Source organism: Pinus tabuliformis, chromosome 3_1 (assembly GCF_031772625.1).
Source record: "Pinus tabuliformis cultivar Carrire ecotype Pingquan chromosome 3_1, CPIR1, whole genome shotgun sequence".
Taxonomy (NCBI): domain Eukaryota; kingdom Viridiplantae; phylum Streptophyta; class Pinopsida; order Pinales; family Pinaceae; genus Pinus; species Pinus tabuliformis.
In genome coordinates this window covers 663,186,324-663,210,152 of record NC_142301.1, presented here as the reverse complement: position 1 = coordinate 663,210,152, position 23,829 = coordinate 663,186,324, and the positions used below count along the sequence as shown (strand labels likewise).

Sequence of the window (23,829 nt, the reverse complement as noted above, 5' to 3'; positions counted from 1 at the left end):
CTCACTTTCTATTTTTTAATTCACCCCACTTTAATAAAGACCCACTTGTCATTTATTTCCAAAGTCACTTTTCCTTTCTAATTTTTCATTGACTTTATAAAAGTCACTTTAAAATTAGACTTAGTAACTTTATCACTTAAAGTCACTTTCAAATTAGATTTAACTTTATAAAAAATTATAAAGTCACTTTAGGAGAAAAATTAAATTCTTTTGGACACTTTTCCCTAGGCCAAAGATCAAAGCCTTAAGGAACCACCTGTCCTCCGGTACCAAATTTCAACAAGATTTTCCTCACTAGACATTTGTCAATTATTTTCTCTGCATGGATTGCTAGATTTGAGCATCCATAGTCTTGTACTCAGATTTACTACTGCATAATAATCAAGCCCTCAGTTGTTGCACCGGTTTTCCCAAGCAGGGTATTTCCAGGGACTAGTCCAATAACGGTGTATATGTGTGTGTGCATCTATTCTTCCAGTGTTTTTTTCTTCCTTAGTATTGTATTTGTGAAGGTTGTAGTGTATTAGTTTCGATATTTACCGTAGCATACAGTAAATAATTTGTTCAAGTTATTTAACAAATAGAAGAAACTTAATCAGTTGTTGCAATTGGATTCGGGGTCACCGAATTTTCACAGGGCAATCTATCCATTAGTCTCTCAACAATTTAGGCACTGCAATGCCACAGACTAGATTCCTAACCAGGGTAATCTATCCAATTGGGAATAAGGTGGACTCAAGCTTTCAACCCTTCTAGGTACCATCAAGCTTACTTGCTAACCACTAACCCAATGATCCAGGTGTGTATCCAAAAACGGAGCTCTATAATCAACACCACCTTTCCAACTTCAGGACCTAGACATCAACACAACGTGTTGGCCAGATGTCCTCCCAGGCAATGCTTCACTCACAAAGCCTCAACACTCTTTGATCCAACAAATCAAGGATGACCAATCTCTCCCAATCAAACTGATTAGTAACCAGCATGCTATCAAAATCTTCGAGAGATTCACCTATACAAACACAACCCCAATCAATAATATACTTTCATATGTACATAATCAAATACAAACCTCTAGGGTCTTCCAGAAAACTTGATGTTGCTTCTCAAATTTTCATAGTAGGGCTATCAATCGAATTTTCGATAGAAGATTCCTCAATCATACACTTTCCTTTCCTACTTCTCATGCAGCAACATATCCTCCGAAATTCATTCTTCAACTTCCTTCTCTCACCCATGGCCTTCACTAATTGTTCTAGTGCATGACACAGGAAGTAGCGAACCATATTTGTCACTCCATCTTAATCAAAAAGGATCTAATCATTCTTGTACATCCTCTTATCCTAGGGTGATTCCTTTCATTCAAGCTCTCTCTTATTCTAGGGAGATATACTTCTTCTTTATGTCATCAGAGAATTTTTCGTGGCTTCCACCCATTTCATCAGAGTTATCATTATCCTCATCATGCTTATCACATCAACGAACATCTTCACCATATTGAAGATTGTGTACCTGCACAACTTATATAGCAAGTACAACCAAATCTACAGAAGCATGAAATTAGCCATATCAGAATCATGGAAGCATTTCAACTTTATACATATCATATACCCAAACTCAAGAGACATATATTCTTCAACATCTTGCCAGGGACTTTGTCATAAACCCTAGACTACTTCATAACAACTTTCATTCCATCTAGGGTTTCAATGTTTCTTTCAAAGGTATGATATACCCTTCTACTTCTACAACATATAACAAACCCTAGAGACAATTCAAACAAATATAGATCTACAAGGCATCTAACAACTTTCAGAATTCATATGTTAGATTTTCTACTAGGGTTTCATACAAATCCTAGATTTCATACAAAAGAATCAATCAAAACCAATCACAGCTTAGTCATAAACATGACCAGCTTGCACTAGGGTTAGTTGCAAACCCTAGATTTTTCAATTAACCATCAATCACAACTAAAACTCAGATTTCAACAATCTTACACAAATCTCAAATTATCACATTGCCATCAGAGAAATTTACTTCGACTAAGGTTTAACTGCAAAACCCTAGAATTTCATTTTCACAATCTCAACAATCATTATATAAATAGATCTCCAATTGTCATATCACAAATACTAGAGAATTTGACAAATACTAGGATTTAACTGCAAAACCCTAGATTTCCAAATATCATCATCCTAGAATCTCAGACAAGGACTTATATTAAACCCTGAGACTCATGACCATCAATAATTAGGTCAACACAGATATCTAGGAATTTGTTATCATGCATAAGCATATCATATTTCAGACAACATTAATACATTAGACATATACTAACCTAAACCAAGCGAGGGTTTCAACCAAATGTATATATATATATATATGTGTGTGTGTGTGTGTGTGTGTGTGTGTATGTATATCTAGGGCTTCATTCCTAAGATCTTACTTTATAACAAAGGTTTTGCTTATAGGCTAACCAAACCCTAAAGATCTAGGGTTTCATAACTTAGTAAAGCAAACCCTACTATTCCAAAACTTCAAAAGTTTGAGATCTCAGACAAACATCTTTCAACCTTAACAAGTTAAGATTTCATGATCATATCGAAATCCCAAACATGACATCATCAACAAGAACTTCAAATAGCATTTCACAATCACCCTAAGTAGGCTAGGGTTTCACACATTGTTAGCATACCCTTAGTTTAGGGTTTTCCGGAGAACCTGTCTAGGGTTCTATAAAATCAGTTAAGAATATGGGTAGTGTTGACCACTACTGGTCAACTACCCATGCAGCACCCCCCCTTTTTTTTGCAAAAAGGGGCAGCACCTGATCGACGTGTCCGTGCCATCTTGCAGTCATCAGCAGCTTGATCATTTTAATTGTAAACCCAGTCTGCATGTATGAATTGTAAATAATCTTAGCAGATATGAGTCGTTTATGTAAAATTGCCTAGGTGGACCTAACTTTCTAATGATAATCTACGTCCCGAAAGGTTTTTCGTCTCACCGATCTATGATCGGCAGAGTTTTCCTTCAGCCTGACCCCAAAGCCGAGATGCATTTTGTTATTAGAACTTTAGGAGAATCCTAGTGTGTTAATCTGCTAGATTATAGTTGTGTCCTAGAAACTGGGTGATTTATGAGGGTCTATGATAAAGGGGTTTTCCCCTTAAGATGTAAATTGTAAAAGTCATGATGTAATGTGTCTTGAGGGTTGGAAAATGTTTTAAACCCTTCATGAGTCCTAAGTCACAGGTCCTAGGTGATGTTTCCAAAGGCTTAGTTCGATGATCCATTTAAGAAAATAAATAAAATAATAAAATAAATAAAAATTAAAAAATTAAAAAATTAAAAAAATAAAATAATAAAAAATTATAAAATAAAGCAAAAACCCTAAATAATAAAATAATAATATTTTGAGTGCATACATGCAAAATATTATTTTTAATAATAAGTTAACAATTTCGACGAATGAGATTAAGAGATGTCTTGATCCTCATCGACGGTCGAGATCATTTCGACATGGATCACTCGAACTAGCCGTTGGGATCATTTCCTTTAAATAGGGTGCTAGGGGTCATTTTCAGATCATTGGATCTGTGAGTCTTGTACTGAAAAAGCTCTCTTGTAATCTGGTTTCTGGTTAATAAAAGAAGACTTTGGGGTCCAAATCTTGCTGGTGTTACTCTCTGGAAGTGCTGTGAGATGTTTAATTTTCTGCATATTTCATTTTTCAGCCATTAATAATAGCTTGTTTTTAGAGTATTGTGAGCACAGGTATCTTGTTCACTTGCTAGGGTTTGAGTGTTGTTAGGGTTTCTGAAGTAATGGCAGGTATCTCCATTACTTTCTGAGATCTTGCAGCATTCTTGCTCTCTTTACTGATGGTTGCTTGAGCCAGTGTTGCACACATCGCGATTTAATCGCGATAAAATCGGAAAATCGCGATTTTTTCAAAATGCCGATTCAAATCGCGATTTTTATCCAAAAAATCGGCGGAAATTTTTTTTAACGATTTTTATCGAAAAAATCGCGATTTTTTAAAAAATCGCGATTTTTTCGAAAAAATCGCGATTTTTAAGGAAAAAATCGCGGGAGGCGCGGGCAGCGGGGGTTTTATATGTAAAATCGATTTTTTGTTTATTCATTCAGCAGTCCGCCGCGGAGGAGAAGGAGGAGAAGGAGAAGAAGGGAGGGAGAGGGTTGCCGTCGCTTGTGGGAGCCGATTTTAGGAGGAATCCAAGCCAAGATCGCGAATTTGTCCATAAACCAGGTATGTAGATTAATTTTTTTTTGTTTTGGTTCTCTAAAAACTTTGTTTTTCATTGTTTTTAAAGAATTTTTAGAAATTTTTCATTGATTTGGGATGGGTTATTTGTTATGACTATGAGAACCAATTTTTGATTTTTATTTTCTCATTTTCTTTAAACATTGTTTATTTTTTTTATTTTTCATTGTTTTTTGGGTTTAGAAATTCAAATTGGGATTTTGGAAATAATTAGCTTGTAATTTTGCAAATGCTAAATTGTAATTTGTATTTACTATTTACTATTATCATTTATGTAATCCTAAATTCCTATTTCCTAATCCTTATTTTTCCATAGGTTTGCAAATTCAAAATTCAAAAACAAACATGCCAAGGAAATTGGATCCTTTCTGGGAATATGGTGACCCTAAAACTCCGAATGATAGACAAAACTTGATTTGCAAGTTGTGTGGAAAGGAAATATTCGGGGGGGTGTACAGGTTGAAGTTCCACCTTGCACAAATCCCTGGACGTGATGTGGGGCCCTGTCTAAAGACAAATGCTGAAATTATCCAAAAAGCCATGAGAGCATTGGGAGAATTAGAGCACACTAGAGACGCCAAAGAAGAACTCAAAAGGCAACTAAGAAGGTCAGTTGAAGGAAGTGGGCCAAGTGGCACAGGTTCTACTGCAGCGTCAGTCAATCCGTTTGCTGCATCATCATATTTTGTTCCTCGAACCACACCTGGTTCACAACCAACTATCGGTTCAATGATGAAAAGAACTGAAAAAGAAAAAGCTGACAAGTTGATGACAAAATTTCTCCTCTGGAGTGATATTCCTTTCAGCATTATAAGGAATAATCCATTTTTCCAACCTACTCTTGATGCTGTTGCCAGTGTTGGCCCGGGGTACAAACTCCCTTCTCTTCATGATTTCAGAGGCCGGCTTCTTCAAGATGAAAAGCGTGACTGCACCCAAAGATTGGAGGATTTTAGGGCATCATGGGCACAAACAGGATGCACTGTTATGTCAGATGGTTGGACTGACCAAAAGGGGAGAACCCTTATAAACTTCTTGGTTAGTTGTCCCTTGGGGACTATGTTTATCAAATCTGTTGATGCAACTCATCAAATCAAAGATGCAAAAAATTTATGTGATTTGCTGGATGTGTTTATTTTGGAGGTGGGTGCAGAAAATGTTGTCCAAGTCATAACGGACAACGCTGCAAATTATGTTGCTGCTGGTAGATTGCTTATGGACAGGCATCCTACTTTATTTTGGACACCTTGTGCTGCCCATTGTATTGATTTGATGTTAGAGGACATAGGGAAAATTCCCTTTGTCAAAGAGGCTGTTGACTCATCAAAAACCATCACAAAATTTATTTACAATCACACATCTGTGCTTAGCTTGATGAGAAAATGCACCAACAACAAAGAGTTGGTGCGCCCCGCCATTACACGGTTTGCGACGAGTTTCATATCTCTTCAATCCCTCTTGAATTCTATGTGGGATTTGAAGAGAATGTTTGTTTCAGAGGAGTGGCGTTCTTCGCCAATGAGCCGCAAACCAGAAGGAGAGGCCGTCTGCAGACTTGTTTCATACCAAGAAGACTTCTGGGCGGGAGTGCAGGAGGTGTGCGCTGTCACAGAACCTTTGGTAAAGGTTCTTCGGTTGGTAGATGGTGAGAAGCCCGCAATGGGCTATTTGTATGAAGCCATGGATAGGGCCAAAGAAGCCATTCGGTCCTACTATGATGACAAGGGAGATGATGGGTTCCAGAGACAACTCCTTCTATGGAAGGTCATTGATGAGCGATGGAACAACACACTCCATCGTCCCATTCATGCTGCTGGCCTTTTCCTGAACCCTGCATTTTCTTATGCATGTGGGTTTAATTTTGATGTTGAGGTCGTGGAAGGATTATTAACCTGTGTCCAGAAGATGGTGAAAACTCCAGAAGAACGTATGGAGGTCTCTAGACAAATTGAGCAATATAAGTTGTCAGGTGGCACATTTGGCTTTGAGATGGCTATCAATGATAGGACGGTTAAAATCCCAGGTATTTTTTAGTTTGTAGTATGTACTTTGTAACTTTGTTTCAAATTTCATTGTTTCTTCAAATTCCATTTTTTTCTTATGTTTATTTAAAATTTTCTTTGTAATTTTGTTGTAGACGCATGGTGGAAGATGTATGGTGGCAGAGTACCCCTTTTGCAAAATCTTGCCGTGCGCATCCTCAGCCAAACATGCAGCTCCTCGGGATGTGAGCGCAATTGGAGTGTATTTGAAAAAATACACAACAAGAAGCGCAATAGGTTAACACTTAAACATTTAAAATATTGCAAATTTCCAAATAAATTTTTGAATTCATTAAAGTTTTAAACAATATTTTTTTTATAATATTAATTATTAATTTATTATTTCATGAACTTTGTACAGGTTGGAGTCCCATAGACTTAATGACATGGTCTATGTCTACTACAATCTTCGATTGTGGGTGAAACAACTAGAGAAGACACCTGATACGGAAGCCATCTCATTGGATGGGATTGACACCACTGCTGAATGGAGGGTTGAGACCGAGAGGCCTCTCATGGATCCCACTGAGGATTGGTTAGTGCAGGATGAGGGGGAGGAGGAGGGGGAGGAGGAGGAGGAGGAGGAGGAGCAGGAGCAGGAGCAGGAGCAGGAGGAGGAGGAGTTGGAGGAGCAGGAGGAGGAGGTGACACCGCCTACCCGGGCTACCCGGGCTACCACTACCACCAGTAGAGGACGTGGTCTCCGTCCACCTCAGCCTCTTGTAGCTGCTACTACTAGTTCTTCAGCTTCTAGAGCACGTCAGACTCCACTGCCATTTCCACCACCACAGGCACCAGCTTCTACATCTAGAGGGAAAGAGAAAGCTGTGCCATATTCTCGCAAGAGGGGCAGAGGAAATCAATAGGATTAGACTTTCATTTTATTGTATATGACATTATGACATGATGAGATACATTATCATATTTTTTGTTGATATTTTGAGGCTGAGTTGGACTTGGGACTCAGGACTTACTATTCAGGACATGATTCAATGTTATGTGTGATTTTAGCGCTAGAAATGATATTGAACATCTTATATATTAGTTTTTTTATCATATTTATGTGTCAATGTATTTATTTTATGTTGTAGATGGTTTAGATATTAAAAAAATTGAAAAAAAATGAAAAAAAATGAATATTTTTGTGCCAAACGATTTTTTCCAATTTTTTCCCGATTTTAACGATTTTTCCGATTTTTTCCCGGCGCCGATTAAATCCCGATCGCGATGTGTGCAACATTGGCTTGAGCTGTGCAAAAAAAACCTTTATTGGAGAATATTTGTGGGCGTTTGGGGAAGTTCTAGGCTGAACCAGCCGACTCCCACAGGCTCTTCTTTGCAGAGCCCAGCTGATTTTGGCCCTGGGTTAATCATTTAAAGTTTATTTCCTGTTTTGCATGAGAGATTTTATTTCTGTTCACAGCAGAATTCAAGTTTTCTGATATTTCGAAAACGTCACTGCAATTATTGTTAAATCTGGCTATCCTAGAGCTGTAAATTTTGTGATTCTAGGTTAATTTTGAAGGGTTTTACTTTGAAGTTTTGCATATATCTGCCGGGCTCTTGTTTTCTGTTCTCCAGGGTTATCATTGCGCTGCCTAGGGTTTTGCAGGCTCACGTACTTCTGATCTGAGGCTGTAAAAACATGTGCTAACACTGTGATGGGCATTATTTCATGCATCAGTGCACCAGCTGGATAAAGGAGAACGTATTCAATCCATCTGATCAGCAAACTAAAGGTGGGCATTATTGTATGAAATTTTCAGGCAAGCCAAGGAATATCTGAGAAATATCAAAGGGTTTCAAAGACCCACGTTGTTGCTACAGCCACGAACACTGTTTATAAAGACCTCCGCCATCATTCGTGAGGCCTGCGAGGAATCGTATTCATTTTGTCGTTGCTGCTCGGATTGGACTGTCACCACGACCAGCGTGAAATCCTCCAAACGAAACAGCGGCCATCACGCAGAAAATCGACCATATATTCACCGCCGGCCCAGGGAGGTTACGATTCTGTCGTTTATACATTTCCGATACGCCAAGAATCTTCCGGAAAGCGTTCAAGTTATCTGCCATCGGGTTAGCATATGCATCTGCGTAGAAATTCGATTTGGAAAATCGATCTAAACTTGCTGCTGTCAAAGGTATCCGCGGACAGAGTTACTCAGTCTTCAGCGTGAGGACGTTCCGGGTTTATGTTGCGTTCGGAGTCAGGTAAAACTCAATCCAAACCGCGCAGGTATCGTTCAAACCCTCAGCATATTGCCTTCCGCCATTCGATTTTTTTTTTACGTGGTTAAACCTTTGGTCGTTCGAACCTGCAGCTCGAACTCTTTTACGGCTTACGTCTATTTCCTTTTTTTATTTTAGTTTATCAGTTTTCAAAATTAAATTTCGACCTTTTTATTTTTTAACGTAGGCTTTTACGTTTGTTTGTTTTAGCTTTATAAAGAATTAAAATAAAAAACAAAAAGAAGTGCGATTTGGCTTTTAGGTTATATATAATTTCATTTTTTTTTTATTTTTGATTTTGGTTCATGTATTAAATCTTAGCTTTTGTTTAGATTTAATTTTTATAATTTAGTTTTTTTTAGATTAGATTTAATTTCTATGTTTTAATTAGATTTTAATGTGTTAGATTTAAGTTTGATTTAGTATCTATATTTTAGTTTAGAATTTTCTTAGGTTTTATTTTAATTAGATAAAGAAAAAAAAAAATTGGGAAAATTTTCTCTTTTGCCAAGATCCAGTTATTTCCAGGAAATTATTATGCTGAGATTCAAATTTATCAATGCGGAATGAATGCTTCATCTGTGCATGAATGATTATCTTAAATATGGTATCTGGTTAACGATTTGTGATTTATAATTGCGTTAGTATTTTCTTAGTTGCTGGATATCGTGATTGAGATTTGGTCATTGCAGGAACTTTGTGGTTTTACTGGATATTTAAGCACTGTTCAAGTTATTTGATGATAAGTGATTGCTGTTCATGGTTTATATTCTTACATCGTCTCGCAAGTAATCGTTTAAACATCAATCTCATAAGGCACTGGTCCGCTAAATTAATAAAATCATTTCAGCATTTCGTGTCTCCCAAACCAACTGGTCGACAGTTGGTCTCCTTCACCTCGTAGGGTCTACCCCCCTTAGCCGCGGGAGACAGGCTTAAACGGAGGGATCGGGGATCAGAGTGACAGCCCCCGGTCTGAGCGTTGTCGTGTCAATCTGCGCGACAATAGGTAGGATAGATTTATCAACTAATGAATCACCCAGAACAAGAATCGATATGATTCAATATAGCTAGACACAACAATGTTAGTAATAGATTGTCAAATAAATAAACATTTACTATAAAGAAATCAATGTTTTGTAGTTTAAGGCATACCTTTGTTTCTTGAAAAACCTTATATTGGGTAGCTTTCTTCCATACTCCTTGAGGATATAGCAAATGTCTTCCTAATCAAGACAATATAGGTAAAATTGTGATTAGTATTTAATATAACCAAAACTAAATGAGTACATGAAACCAAAAACTGAAAAGATATGAGATACTTATCTTTGGGAGTTGTTGGGGGCTCCCTCCAAAGCTTGAGGGATACCTATAAACTTATAAAACAAAAGAAAAAGTCTTTTCCAAAAATATGTTAAAACCTATAAATTCTAGACATCAAAATTATTCCAAAAGCAAAGCAAAGAATAACTAAGACTAAAAGCAAAGGACTTAGTAGCGTAAGTCCCTTATGTCAGATTCTTCAGGTTGGACTTTCTTTGGATCTTCTTCTTCAGCAACATTGGCTTGATCTCTTTCTCTCTTCTTGTTTCTTGGATTGTCGGGATAGTCACTCCTGTAGTGACCCTTCTTATGACATTGATAACATTCTACCTTGGACATGTCAACTTTCTTCATTGATCCATTCAATTTATTTCCTTTATGTTGAGCAATGTAGGTATTTGAAACATCTTCAGAATTGGCAACTAATGAGATCCTTAATTCTTCTTGACTACAGGCAGTCCATAGTTCTTCAAAAGTGGGAGCTTCCTTCCAACTATTAAGTCCTACAACAAATGCACCCCAAGTAGGTGGTAATCCTAATACAGCAGTGATCACAAGTTCTTTGTCTAGAACAATTTCATCAATGGCCAAAAGACCATCCCTAATTCTTGTTATCTTCACAAAGAAGGAGGCCACTATGTCTTTTTTAGTCATCTTTGTGGTCCTTAGCTCATTCTTCAAACTTGTTACTTGACCAATGTTCTTAATAGTGAATAACTTTGACAAGGCTTCATACATTTCCTGAGCATGATTGATGTTGGCTATGAATGGGACAAGGTTGTCTTTTATTCCTTCTATAATTAGAGTCATGGCCACCAATTCTAATTCTCTGAATTTTACTTTGTCAACATCACTAGAGTCATCTGTAGGCTTCTTTACTTTTCCTTTGACCAAGTCTAGTACCTTATTCTTTTCAAGAATGAGATCAATCTTCTTCTTCCAAGACCTGTAACTTGAGGTTCCTTCAAGTTTGTTCTCTCCCTTGATTTTGTTAGACGTCTTCCTTGAATATAGTAGATTCCTTCCCTGAGATAATCCTTTTGAATGGTTCCCTGATTAAGTGTTTGAGATTGCCTTTTTCTTCTTTCTTCACCAAAGCTCTGATACCATGTTAGAAAATCGAAAAGGCCAAAATATTTTCTTATTCTTGATAATTACTTGTGATGTTCTTGATTTGTTATTACGATTCTTTATATCTTCTTTATTTTAGTTCATCAAGCAATTACCAAAGCGAAGCACATAAAACAATGGACACCAGATGTAAGCACTATACCAGTGCAAAACCCCCTCGAGGGGAAAACCCAATCAAAATTATCTTCCTTTCAATAGTTTCTCTGAGACTCTTCACCATAGACAAAGACCAGACCTTCCCTCCACACCAAGTCAGCCTCCCAGATCTTCAACCTCTCTTCCAGCAACTTCGACTATGTAGCAGCTTCTGACATCAGGCAGCTTTCGGCATCAACAAAACTTGGAAAACTTCGATCTCCCAATCTAGGGCACAAAATAGAGAAAGAGAGGCCACAAAATTTCGTTTTTCTTCTTCTCCTTAGACTCCACCCAACTCGCACTTCCTTTGGCTTCCTGACTTCGTACTTCGCACTTCCTAGCTTCCTTAGAGATATCGAACTTGCTTGAGATGAAGTGCTCCAAATGAATTCGACTTGCTTGTATTTATAAGCTTCATGTGAGGTCGAATTAGTGTCCTTAGGCTGACTTGATCTCTTCTAGGCCAACTTGATGTGGAGGATACATAAATTACATTTGACTCAATACTTAACCTTTTTACATGATTCAAAAGCCCAAGAAGGGTCTCTTTAAAAGTACAATGACTCTATTGACTTAGAATAAATCCTAGAAGTCCTCAATGGGGACTTTGACCTAAAACATGATGACCCAAGCATGAAACTCATGCTTTAATAAGTCACAATAATAATAATAAAAATTATTTTCTTTATTCTTTTGACAAGTACATTATAAGATGACTCAAATACATTAAATGAAGACCGAACCTAGTTACATTTCCAACAAGCAGGCTATCAAGTTTCACATGTCAGACCCCACTTGCTGAGTACGATTTTTGGGTGACAAATTTTATTGAAAATCTTTGAGATGAACAGCAATAAGGGTTCTTTGAAATACCATTGCAAGAATTTATAATATGGGTGAGGATCAAGCCATCCTTCGAAAGTGCCTAGAAAAGAGCTCAAACTTGCTTTATAATTAACATAGGGTTGAGCTTGGCCTGTGGTGAATCAGTGTCAAGGCATTATGTTTCAACAATTATTTGAAAAGGTCCATCTCAAATTGATCCACCAAGGAAGTTTCTCCAGGGCCAGAGGGAGCTGAGAAGAAAGGCTCCTTCATATCAAGGCATTCCTAGACATGATACTAGTCAACAAAGAGGTAGATGGAGCATTCCTGGTTTGACTAATAACATCACCTCATCACATATACAGAAGCATGGGACAACATGGCACATTTTTCTCCTATTACGGTTTGGATGAATTGTCCCATCTCCATTAGCACATGACTAATTCAATGGCCTTATTTTGTCTTAAGAGACCTGACAGGTATATTGAATAATGGTTTTGCATGTTGTTATCCAAGTACTCGTGTACTATAGGAAAATGTTGCAAGGTCACTACTCTCAACTAATGAAGATATATCAGTTGAACAGTAGCATGCAAGCCATATTTCAAGAGGTAATGACACCATGGGAAACCTGAGTGAAGCTGATCATAGTTTTTACACTTAACATACTTGAAAATTATCAGCAAGAGGAAAGTTCTCAGGTTATAGTTCAAAGCTCGGTGTTGCCATAGATGAGGCCTAACCTAAGGCAAGATAATCCCTGCGAATGGGAGATAGACTAAGTACCAAGATCGCTTTGGCAATTTGAAGTGTGTTACATTGAAGTTACTGCACAAAACTATGTAGGGATACTTCCTTTGGAGATACTACCAAGTGGGTGTTATTTTTGAAGGTGTGTTGGGTTGTGTTATATTATTTCCACGACTAGCCCACGTTGTTAACTGGGAGGTTAGAAGGGGGGCAGAGCCCCCCCTTCGTTGCGCCGATTGCGTAGTCGGGGAAGTCACAGGGGGTTGGGCGGACCTACCTATGGTTTTGTGCATGATTTTTCGCACATGGTTTTGGACGCGATGGTTTTCGGTCCATGATTTTGGATGAGATGGTTTTCGGTCCATGGTATTGGATGCTTCAGCATGTATAAATATGTATTGTAACATTGAAAAGAACATAATGAAAAATCAAGTTGGTAGTCTCGGTTTTGGGATCCAGGGGAAAATCTCTGTGTGTATATGTTTTATGTGTTATGCTCTCGCATTGGTTATTTTCTGTGTTTTAGAATTTGTATGCAGGTAATTTCTGTACAGGGTTAAAGCCTACAAGGTGCAGATTTAAGTCTCTAAAATACTAATACAATATATTCTATTGTTGTGAAAATATCTTGTGTGACTAAGGGTTCTTGTCAAGAATGCAGAAGATCCCTTGCATTGTACTGATCATGATTATATTGGTTGAGATATGTTGTTGATATCAGGATGTCATTAGTTGTTGCTAGAACAGAGTAGTATATGGTAGAGTTTTTCCTTCAAGTATGATCAATGTGATTTGATTCACGAAAGTTGCTCCAAAAATAGAGCGATTCGAGAAGATAGCCCATAACACTTGTGCTATGAGCCCTTCTTGGAAGATATGATAGTCTTGGGGTTTGTAAACCCTACATAAATCTTGTAGGATAAATTGAGAAAGCCCTAGGGTTTGTGGATAAAACCCTAGAGCTAGACCTAAAGTATTGAAAGTCAACAATTTCGCTAAATGAAGAAACCCTATCTCATAATGAGGATAAAGATGACGAGTTTGCATATAAATTTCTATGATTTCTACAAAGAAAACAAGGAACAAGAGTGAGCTAACAAATTCTTTTCATCCTCAAAGATAAGTACTTTACATTTCTCTTCCTTGATTATTATTACCATTTTTCTGGTCAAACTCATCTTTGTATCCTTTGCTTGGTTATAATCGTTCTTCCATTATCACTTAATGAGGTTCACAGGTATATTGTGAAGGTAGCCAAGACTCTACTGGCAGGTGGAAACATCAAGAAGAACGAAGAAAAGTTTGCGGCAAGAGGATTCTCCCCGGACGAAGCACAAATTCAACTTGACTGTTTTGCACTCGAGAAGGAGAAATTGTATTGACATTTATCATCATACCTGATGCACAGAAGAGCTCCTAGTTCAGAGGGAGCATGTAGGCCAGCAAGTTTAAGGATTTCATTGTGTCGAAGAGAAGTTAGCAGTGAGTTCCAAGTGGATCTACAATATCTAGCATGTAGAATATGACAACATATAGAAGTACAAAGCAAGGTTCGTGAAAAATCTCCCAAAAAGAGGGAGAATATTATGTCAAGACATTTGCTCTAGTTGTCAGGTACACCTTTGTTAGAATTATTATCCCTAGGGTTTATGTTGATTACATCAGATGGATGTAAAGACTATTTTCCTCGATGAAGTAATTGAAGAAGTGTACATAGAGCTACCTCAAGTTTTTGAGGTACATGAAGGAGTCTCCTGCTTACAGAAGAAGGCTTTATGGATTAATGGATCAAGGTTGATCTTGTCATTATATGACTTAACAAGAACAAAAGGACTCATGTGATAGAGGGAGTAGTAGTGGTTGAAAGATATGCTCCAGTTACTAAGAAGCAACAGTGGCAGAGGGAGCAGCCAGATCAAAGGAAGCACCCAGTCAAGGTGACCGGAAAGCAATTGTGATGATGGCTCCAATAAAGGAATGGTTGAGCCAAGGCATGTTGCTCAACATGTGTGGAAGTATGGTTGGATTCAAATTGGGCAGAGAGTACAAAAGACAGAAAGAGTACATCAGGATGTTGCTTCAGTTTGGGCTCCACTATGATTTCTTGGATGAGCAAGAGCAAACATCTATTGCACTAAGTACTATAGAGGTCGAGTATATGGTAGCTAGTTTGGTGAGTTGTGAAGCAGTGTGGGAAGCTACTCGAAGGATCGTTTGATCAGATGCAGGAGACAACCATGATCACAAGTCGAAGCACATCGAGATCATCGTACCACCACATCTGGGACATGGTACAAAAGGTAGCAATGAAGCTTCAATATAGACGAGCACGATGCTGACATTCTCACAAAACCTTTATCCCAAGGTGAAGTTTGTATACTTCAGGGACCAGCTTAGATTAGTTAAGAATGCTTCCCTCAATCAGAGGGAGTGTTGATGTTGTAGCATCAAGAGGTAGACATTCTCCCTAGGTCAGGATATTGACAAGTCAAAGGTATTGACCAAGGGCTATGTAATGTGGCTAGGGGGAATGGCCTAGAGTGCTCCCTAAGTGGGTGAGTGAGTGCCTTTAGCATCGGGCAGGAGAATTGCCATTCAATTAGCATGCAGGAATGGTAATAGCCCAGGGTTTCATCACAGGTCACAAGTGTTGACCAGGTTCCAGGTGATGACTTGGATAATTGGTGACTTTGCTCCAAGTCACGACTTGTTTAGCATGATGTTGATGCAGGCTGCTTTCCACATGGTTCTAAAATAAAACATGAAGTGGATCGATGTTGATTTGGGGTAGCATCGGATGTGCTCTAGCCACGACGTGGAGAGGCTAAGGCACATGAGATCTCCAATACCCAGAAATGGTTTGGGTGGATTCTAAACAGTTTGGGAGATATTAAAATAATTAATATTTTTAATGGAATCCCTAAGTCTAAACTTAGTGAAAATAAAATATTAATGTGTATTAATATAACACTGTGTTAGAAGGGTCCAAAAGTCATGGATCAAGCCAGATCTAATCTTAGCCGTTGATTAGGGACTTAATCTCGGCCGTTGATTTTTCAACGAGAAAAGGATAAGAGGAGGCTTGAGGGTCACTTGGAGAACACACCAAGAGATCAAGATTTCGACTTTCTGGGGCTCGGTTTGCTGAGAAAGTTGAGAGAGTGATCAGAGTTGCAGCTGAGGGGCAGTGAATACAGATGCTGAGAGGCAGAGATAGCACTGGGAGGATTAGCGTAGTCGCTGGAGAGAGGGACACAGAAGCAGCCAAGGGTTCACGCAGAGCCAGCCAGGGCTTACGCAGAGGCAGCCAAGAGATCAAGATTTCGACTTTCTGGGGCTCGGTTTGCTGAGAAAGTTGAGAGAGTGATCAGAGTTGCAGCTGAGGGGCAGTGAATACAGATGCTGAGAGGCAGAGATAGCACTGGGAGGATTAGCGTAGTCGCTGGAGAGAGGGACACAGAAGCAGCCAAGGGTTCACGCAGAGCTAGCCAGGGCTTACGCAGAGGCAGCCAAGAGCTACGTAGTGCCTCAAAGGGTCAGCGTGGGTGACGCAGAGGGCCGGAGGACTGATGCAGTGCCTCCAGAGGCTGACGCAGGCCAAGCCAGAGTGACGTTGAGCTAACATTAGGCCAGAGAGAGGCTGACACAGTCCCTAGAGGCTTACACTGGGGTTTCGTGGGGCAGATTGGAGCTGTGGAGTTGCCGGAGTGTTTATCCGAGGTTTCATCTGGAATATCTGCTTCCGAGTAGAGAGATACTACTGCTGAGATTTTTCTCTTTTGGGTGAGCCGGATTTGGCACCTAGATTGTATTCTAAAATTGCTTAATAAATCAAACCCTCAAATAGCTACACCGGTTTTCCCACATTGGGTTTTTCCGGGGACATTAGTCCAAAAACAACAGTGTCACTTGTATTTATTTCTAGCCTTTACATGGTAAATAACTTGTTAGTTAACAAAACAAGTAGGTAGGAAAAAATTAGTAAAGTGCATGAAGGGTTTCTAACAATTACACTTAGAAACTTCAACCAATCGATTCATAAACATAGCAAGTTCTTTCAACCTTTTTTGGGAATAGAGAATTTTTTCAACAATGAGAACATATGAAGAAGTTATTATGAATACCTCCCTAACTAGCAAGGTGTTAAATTTTGTAGCTATGGTCGGTCTTCATATGAAACAAAAATGATAAATATAATTCGAATCTCAAGTCGGCTTCAAAATAGGTAAAAAGCAATATTTGAAATTTAAATTCTTGCCTCCAAAATCAAGTCGGCCTGCCCCAAAAGTACAAGTCGGCTCAGTGTATAGTCGCACCACTTCGGGCAATCCAAGCACTATATAAAGGCCATTCGACCTCTTCCATTGGAAAGCAATTTCGGATAACAACTTCGAATCCCCTATTTACACATGCAAGGAAGAGTCTTCCGTGGCAGAATGAATTCATCTGAAGCAGACCAAAGTTTCTTTTGAGGAAAGATCAAAGTTCTCTGAGGCAAATCGAAGTTTCTTTGAGGTAGACTGAAATTCTCTGAGGCACTGTTGACCGAATTCTGAGGTCAGGTTGACCAAATTTCTGAGGCTACTTATCTCTGTTTGACCAGTTTTGACCTGGGTTTTATTGCTGGTCAGTTTGACTTTGTTTTGATTGAAAAAAATCAGATTGTATCTCTTGTTGAACTGAATAATTTCTCGAAGGTTGCTGGGTTTTTCCCTAGAAGAGGGGTTCCCAAAGTAAATATTTGTCTCTTGTTTGGCTGTCTCTTTATGCTCCTACAATCATTATTGTTCCAATTGTTGAGAACTTTTGTGTAATTGCTTAATGATAAATGTGAACAAAAGAAATCATTAGAAGTAATTATCAGATTAGAAGGTCTTGAAAAATCAACACTCTCAACAGAGGAGAAAGAAAAAAGGAAAAATTAAAGAATATGCTAGAACTTTTCTCTATATAATTTTAATCAATAAAAATGATTAAACATTCATATTTTCGCTGATGCATTATTTATCTTGTTTCTGATATTCGACGTTAATACTCATTAGATGACTCGTATTCAGAATACACAGAGAAAAACTGCAGTTCTAACTATGCGCATAAATATTTAATATGCATCAGAAGACTCACAACGCATAATTCTCACCATCTTGGGCTTCCACGTGAGGTTTTCCTTGGAAAAAATATTTTTTGCTAATATTAAGGGCCCATGCAAGTGGCTTATAGCCTAGCATCCAGATCACAGATGTTAACCACATTAACCATCAAAAATCCCTTCTGTATTTGCTGCCCTGTACAGAAATTCCCATATGAATTGATAAGACAGCTCCTCTTATTTCAGCTTAATTTTCGAAAGAAAAAGGAGCCAGATCACACAATGCATTTTTACTTCTGCAGTCTGAGAATCCTATTTAAATGTGCAACCACCACCTTGTAATTTGAAAAATGATTAGCATACTTTACCCATGACACATATTTTAAACATTAAACCATACTTTTAGTTACTGAAGGAGGCAAATGAAGTGGAGCCATATATAGATACAAAAAGGCATGATCTCTCTTTGACCAGCTGTAGACTACTTTAAATACAGACATTCTAGTTAAAACTCAAAAAGGATGACCAAGCAATAATAAACAACCAATAACTTATAACCAGAATACCATGCTAAATCCAAAGATTGGGCATCTTTGTACTGCGTTTGTAAATATTTTTCCATAAATATAAGACATAATTTTCAATGAACAAAAACAATAACTTTGATAATAATAGAACCCTATATATTTACCAAGACAGAACAGATGAAGCATTTGATAATGAAGTCTCTTCATATAGCGAACCAGAAGCACGAACTGCACCTAGTGACCCTACAAAGAACAACATATATAAAATTAATACTCACAGTCTGAAATATAATCTAAAACTAAATTGACTTACACCCAAACAAACAAGAGCACAACTGAATCTCAAAACCTCCAACAGTGGAGAAAAGCCTTGAAATAAACCCAAATAGCTGGTCGCTCTTTCAAAGAGCAAATGACAGAAAGGACAACAAACAGATACATAGAGGATTGATCAAAGATATGAGAAGGTTCCATTTAAGTCAAGTTTTGGACAGATGTGTGACAAGGCAATCTGTAATGCAGGAGTAAATTCTACCTTGGGAGTTGAAAAACGTAAGTCATCTTCCTTGGCAAGCTTTATGGAACTACATGTATATCTGAATCTTTTCCTTTGGAAACACTTCTTTTCTCAACTCTATGAATGGGTTTGATGGACTGTTGTAGGGGTTTGCAAAACATCATCTAGTCTGATTAGCAGAATTGGAAGATTTGGGAAGACCAACAGACATTTGAACGAAGTGTTAAGGGAGATGTAGTAGTCAAACAGAAAGAGGAATTTGTTGCAGTCAAGCCTGCAGAAAAGAAGCCAAAAGCATGTCAAATAGAAGAAGAAAAATTAGGTTGGTGTCAGGCAAAGAACTAGAGTGCACCAAGGTGTGCAATTGTCAAAGCAAGCCTTCATTGGGAGGTTTCTTGGGCACCAAATATCAAAGAGGAGTTTGAGGGTTTGGATGGAAGAGGAATGGAAGCCTCTACTTCACTACCTTCTAGAATTCCATGTGCTGGTTCAAGGCTAGTTAGCACCTTAAAACTGATGTTGATGCCCTCAAGATCATGGGCAAGTGATTGTTTTGGAAGTCTATTCCCTTATCCTTGAAATAGTGGAGCCCATATTTTGAGCCATGAACTGAGAGGTACTCAACCCAGCTGCTGTGCGCGAAACTTCCTGGAATGCCATTAGATTTCTGGTCAATGGATGCTTCTAGAGCCAGTGAAAACAGTATTGGGTTTTTTGTGGAGGTAGATGACAGTATGCCAAAGTCAAACATGCACACTGTAGCTCAAATTTTTGTAGAAGCAGACCTATTACTCCCTCACTTCTAGGGGTAACGACAGGAGATTTTTCTTCGATGAACCATGCAACAGACAATGGTCCTGGGGATGACATTCAGCATTCTACACAGACAGGTATCCCATAGATGCCTCTTATATCATGCTCAGCTCACTTATTTGTTGATGATGGTGCCCAACACACATGAGGTACATTTGTCTACTGCTTCATATTAAGTGTTAATGTCAATGTAATTGGCATGAAGTATGCATCATGGCTTTATTCAGATAATCAATCATGATGCTTGGAAGGTATGCCTTTTGCCTTGTTTCACCTTGGTGGTCATGATCAATTTCCTAGTCCAGTGGTGCCACTCTTGGGGAGAGAGGTGCTATTGAGGGACCTTGATAAGAGTAGTGTGCCCATGTCTCTTCATCCTAAAAATAGTCCATCTATTTCCCTTTTCCATTATCCTTTCTTTTGGGTTGGTTGTTGCTTGTACCCCAAAAAGGTTCAAGCTTCATAATCCAATGAGAATAAGGGGTTTGGATGCCCAAGGTTGATGTAGCTATACAAAAAAAAAGAGAAAAAAATGATACAAACTTCAAAATGCACAAGAAAATTGAAAGGGATACTAACGCTAAATCAAAAGCCAAAGAAGCTTGGGGTCTACCTGTTGATTTGGGGTAGCATCAGATGTGCTCTAGCCACGAAATTTGGTGGAGAGATTGGGGCACATGAGATCTCCAATACCCAGAAAGGGTTTGGGCAGATTCTAAACAAATCAGGAGATATTAAAATAATTAATATTTTTAATGGAGTTCCTAAGTCTAAACTTAGGGAAAATAAAATATTAATGTGTATTAATATGAATCTGTGTTAGAATGGTCCAAAAGACATGGATCAATCCAGATCTAATCTTAGCCGTTGATTAGGGACTTAATCTTGGCCGCTGAGATGTCAACAGAAAAAGTATAAGAGGAGGCTTGAGGGGCACTTGGAGAACACACTGAGGAAGACCAGACAGTTCAATTTCTGGAGCAGAGTTTGCTGAGAAATTGAACCAGTGGTCTAGGGAGCAATCAGGAGGCAGCAAGTACGGAACAAAGAGACGGGAGATCAGTGCAGAAGAGGTAGATGCAGAGCCAGAGGAAGCCACGCAGAGGCAGCAAAGACTGCGCAGAGCCAAAAGGGCCTGTATCATCCACCAGGAGTGACACAGAAGCCCAGAGAGGCTGCGCAGAGCCTCAATAGGCTGACACAAAGGGTTTTAGGCTGTAGCGGAGATCAGTAGGGCCTACGTTGGGTTTAGGAAAGTGTTGGAAGTTTTTTTATCTATGGGTAAGCCAATTTGGCACCCTGTTGTACAAGAAAATTGTTGAATAATAAAATCCTCCCTTGCTGCACCGGTTTTCCCACATTGGGTTTTTCCGGGGACATTAGTCCAAAATAACTGTGTCAATGTGTGCATATTTTTGTTTCTGTATTACGATGTGATATCTGCAGCAGTATTTATTTTAATGTTTGTTGAAGTAATTTCATGAATAACTTATGATGAAATAAGTAGGAAAAGTAACTCAGTTGTTGCAATGATATAATTTTCACACTATCCTTCACTATGAGACCATTGCCCTAAGTCCTACGCAATGAAATGTATAAACTAAAGATGGACCTGTTGTACACATTTTACCAAAGTTCGAAGGAAGCAGTTGTACCAAATTTTTCAAATGATCGAGATCGTCAGGACATCGGTTTATTGTGTCATTGTAAACCCATTTTGCAAATTCGTAATGTAAATGATGCTACTAAGACCATGTATATATGTAACAACCTATGTAAGCCTATTATTTTGGCGAAAATTTCATCCTAGGAGATTTTTCATCTCACTAATTCATCTATTCTTCTAAATACAGATAGTCGGCAGAGTTTTTCCCTCCAACCTCAACCCAAACCTAAGGTGGAATTTGTTGTCAAAGTCTTAGGTGAGCCCTAGTGTTTTAATCATGTCTTATCTAAAAGTGGTTTGGGAATAATTTAAACTAATTGGTTAAATTATTTTATTACAAATCACTTGGTCTACTAGATCATGTTGTGTCGCAGAATTGGGTGTGTAATTTGAGGGTCTATACCGAACAAGTGTTCTCCCTTTGAGGGTTGAAAATATAATCATCTTATGTAAAAAATATTTTAGTGCATGGTCCCTCATACTTAGACACCATGGCTAAAATATTAGAAGGTGGAAAAAATATTTAATCCCCTCAAGTGTCAATTAATTAATTTTTCTGGCAAAAATTAAATTAATCCTAAGCTAGAAAATTAATTAATTAGAGTCAAATTTAGAGTCTTAGAGAAATTAATTTCCACAAATGGAAAAAATTGTGGGTATCAAAGAAATTAATTTTTGGAGGTCCTCCACCAAGGGAATATTGGAAATTTCAAAAAAAATTGGACCCATGGAGCTTGGTTGTTAAGTCATAGACTAAAGTCAATTTTTTGAGGAAATTAGCTCAAAATAATTAATTTTGAGCTAATAAAAAATGGGTTAAATGAGAAATTCGAAAATTCCTCAAAAATAAACATTTTCAACGTTGGAGATTAAAAGATGATCAAATATTTTTCGACAGACGAGATTATTTTGACGGAGATCAAGCCAACTAGTCATTATTTTTCTACTTGGAGGATTTATCTATAAACTTAGAGTCATTTTTGTCTCAAGCCATCTAGTTTTGGCTTATGTAACTCTGAAAAGTTTATGTAAATTACTGTCCCACTAGGAACGTTGGTATAATCATAATAAAGACTCTGGGGTGCAATTCACGGTGTCTCTAAGTTGATGATTTGTGGTACGTGTTAGGTAAGGGCATTCCTATATTGTGCTTTATAAATATTTTGATTATTATTTCATTGTAGGTGATAGGAACATTCTATTGGCAAGTTGTGGGCTTATCTTAAGTGATCTTATTCACTGGATGTTTTAATGATTTGTTCTTCAGAAATACATAGTGTTTGTAGGTTCCCTAGCCCTTGGACTCCAATTTCACAAACTTTGGATAGAGGTTGACTATGTTTGGACTAATTATTTTTATGGTGTCCTAACTTCGATACTGTATTTTATTATTTATCTTTCAAAACACATTTAGCCACTACTAAAGATTTATAAAATTTCAACAAAATTCCAAGCATTTTACATGTATATTTTGTAAATATAATTTGTATAATACACTTGTAAATTATTTTTTCTAATCTTGGTTTTGCAGCTGGGATTTTTGGGGTTTTGAAGTAATTTTGAACTTTTGTATATATTGGGGTTTTGGGCATTTTTATTCTCATTTGTGCATGTGAGAGCTGGATTGGAGCTAGATCTAGGCCCTTGAGAGTAAGATTTAGCCTCTAAATTTTTTTGTAGGGCCATCCATTGAAGATTTGCAATGTTCTACCAAAACTCCGGTGCGGGGAGACGCACAGGGGGGATGTGTGGGAGTACCCTCAACTTTTAGGGAAATTTCGGAGATGCGGGGAGACATCGAGGTATATAATTTAATAGATATATATATATATATATATATATATATATATATTTCAAGTTCATATTCATTGTTCATTGTTCAATAATGAAAGCATAAAAATATTCAATAGACAATTGAATCATTGATCCATCTTCATCATTCATTTTGATACATACATCATTCATATGACATACTCAAGTTTCATTATTGAATTATTCATACATACCATGAGATTCGATAAAAATAAATAAAAATCAATAATGAAATATTCAAATACATTGATCCATATCATTCATCATTCTACAATCTACATTGATTTAAAAATTAAATTCATCATTCATCATTCTACAATCTAAATTGAAAGCAAAACATACTAGTATATTTTCAAAGTTTGAACACTAAATTTATATAACTCAAAGTTTGAACCTAGGTTTTAGACTTTTAGTTATTTAATATTTTTTTGTTCTATTTAGTTTTAATTTTAAATTTTTTTAATTGTTTTGATTTTTTATTTTTAATTTGGGTCTTATTAGACAAATTTAAAGGGGGACGCCCAGAAGCACCCTTTTTGAACGGAAACACCCAAACACACCCTTTTTGGGGATTCTAGACTCCCACACTGAAGGGGGATGCCCAAACGCATCCTTTTTGGGGAGTCTAGACTCCCACACTAGGGAAGTGCACCCCCTTGCATCTCCCCGATAC

At 37.8% G+C, this 23,829-nt stretch overlaps 2 protein-coding genes across 7 annotated transcripts in view; one reads left to right on the top strand and one right to left on the bottom strand.

Moving 5' to 3' along the window:
* Positions 1-23,829, bottom strand: part of LOC149188853 (plasma membrane, autoregulation-binding site, misato segment II, myosin-like, tubulin/FtsZ protein) — a 303,802-nt gene that overhangs the window by 122,662 nt on the left and 157,311 nt on the right. For 5 of the 6 annotated variants that reach the window (XR_016255843.1, XR_016255844.1, XM_089411709.1 and 2 more), the window contains exon 4: positions 18,513-18,591. Coding sequence is in view for 4 of the 6 variants with exons in the window: in XM_089411709.1 (XP_089267835.1) it covers positions 18,513-18,591 (79 nt within the window). In the remaining 2 variants the exon portion in view is untranslated. Of the gene's footprint in view, positions 1-17,856; positions 18,018-18,512; positions 18,592-23,829 lie in introns of those variants that run through there. The other variant, XM_089411710.1, reaches the window with a different exon arrangement.
* On the top strand, positions 5,459-7,389 carry LOC149188855 (uncharacterized). The gene is made up of 3 exons (XM_089411711.1): positions 5,459-6,314; positions 6,429-6,570; positions 6,695-7,389. Exons 1-3 carry the CDS (start codon positions 5,507-5,509, stop codon positions 7,197-7,199), a joined length of 1,455 nt encoding a protein of 484 aa, XP_089267837.1. The 5' UTR covers positions 5,459-5,506; the 3' UTR covers positions 7,200-7,389.

What these genes read in the sequence shown, in the direction of transcription:
- LOC149188855 (XM_089411711.1), top strand. Translation starts at nt 5,507, where the DNA reads ATGGACAGGCATCCTACTTTATTTTGGACACCTTGTGCTGCCCATTGT. An exon ending in TAGGACGGTTAAAATCCCAG is followed by an intron (nt 6,315 to 6,428) that starts GTATTTTTTAGT and finishes ATTTTGTTGTAG; the next exon opens with ACGCATGGTGGAAGATGTAT. An exon ending in CACAACAAGAAGCGCAATAG is followed by an intron (nt 6,571 to 6,694) that starts GTTAACACTTAA and finishes AACTTTGTACAG; the next exon opens with GTTGGAGTCCCATAGACTTA.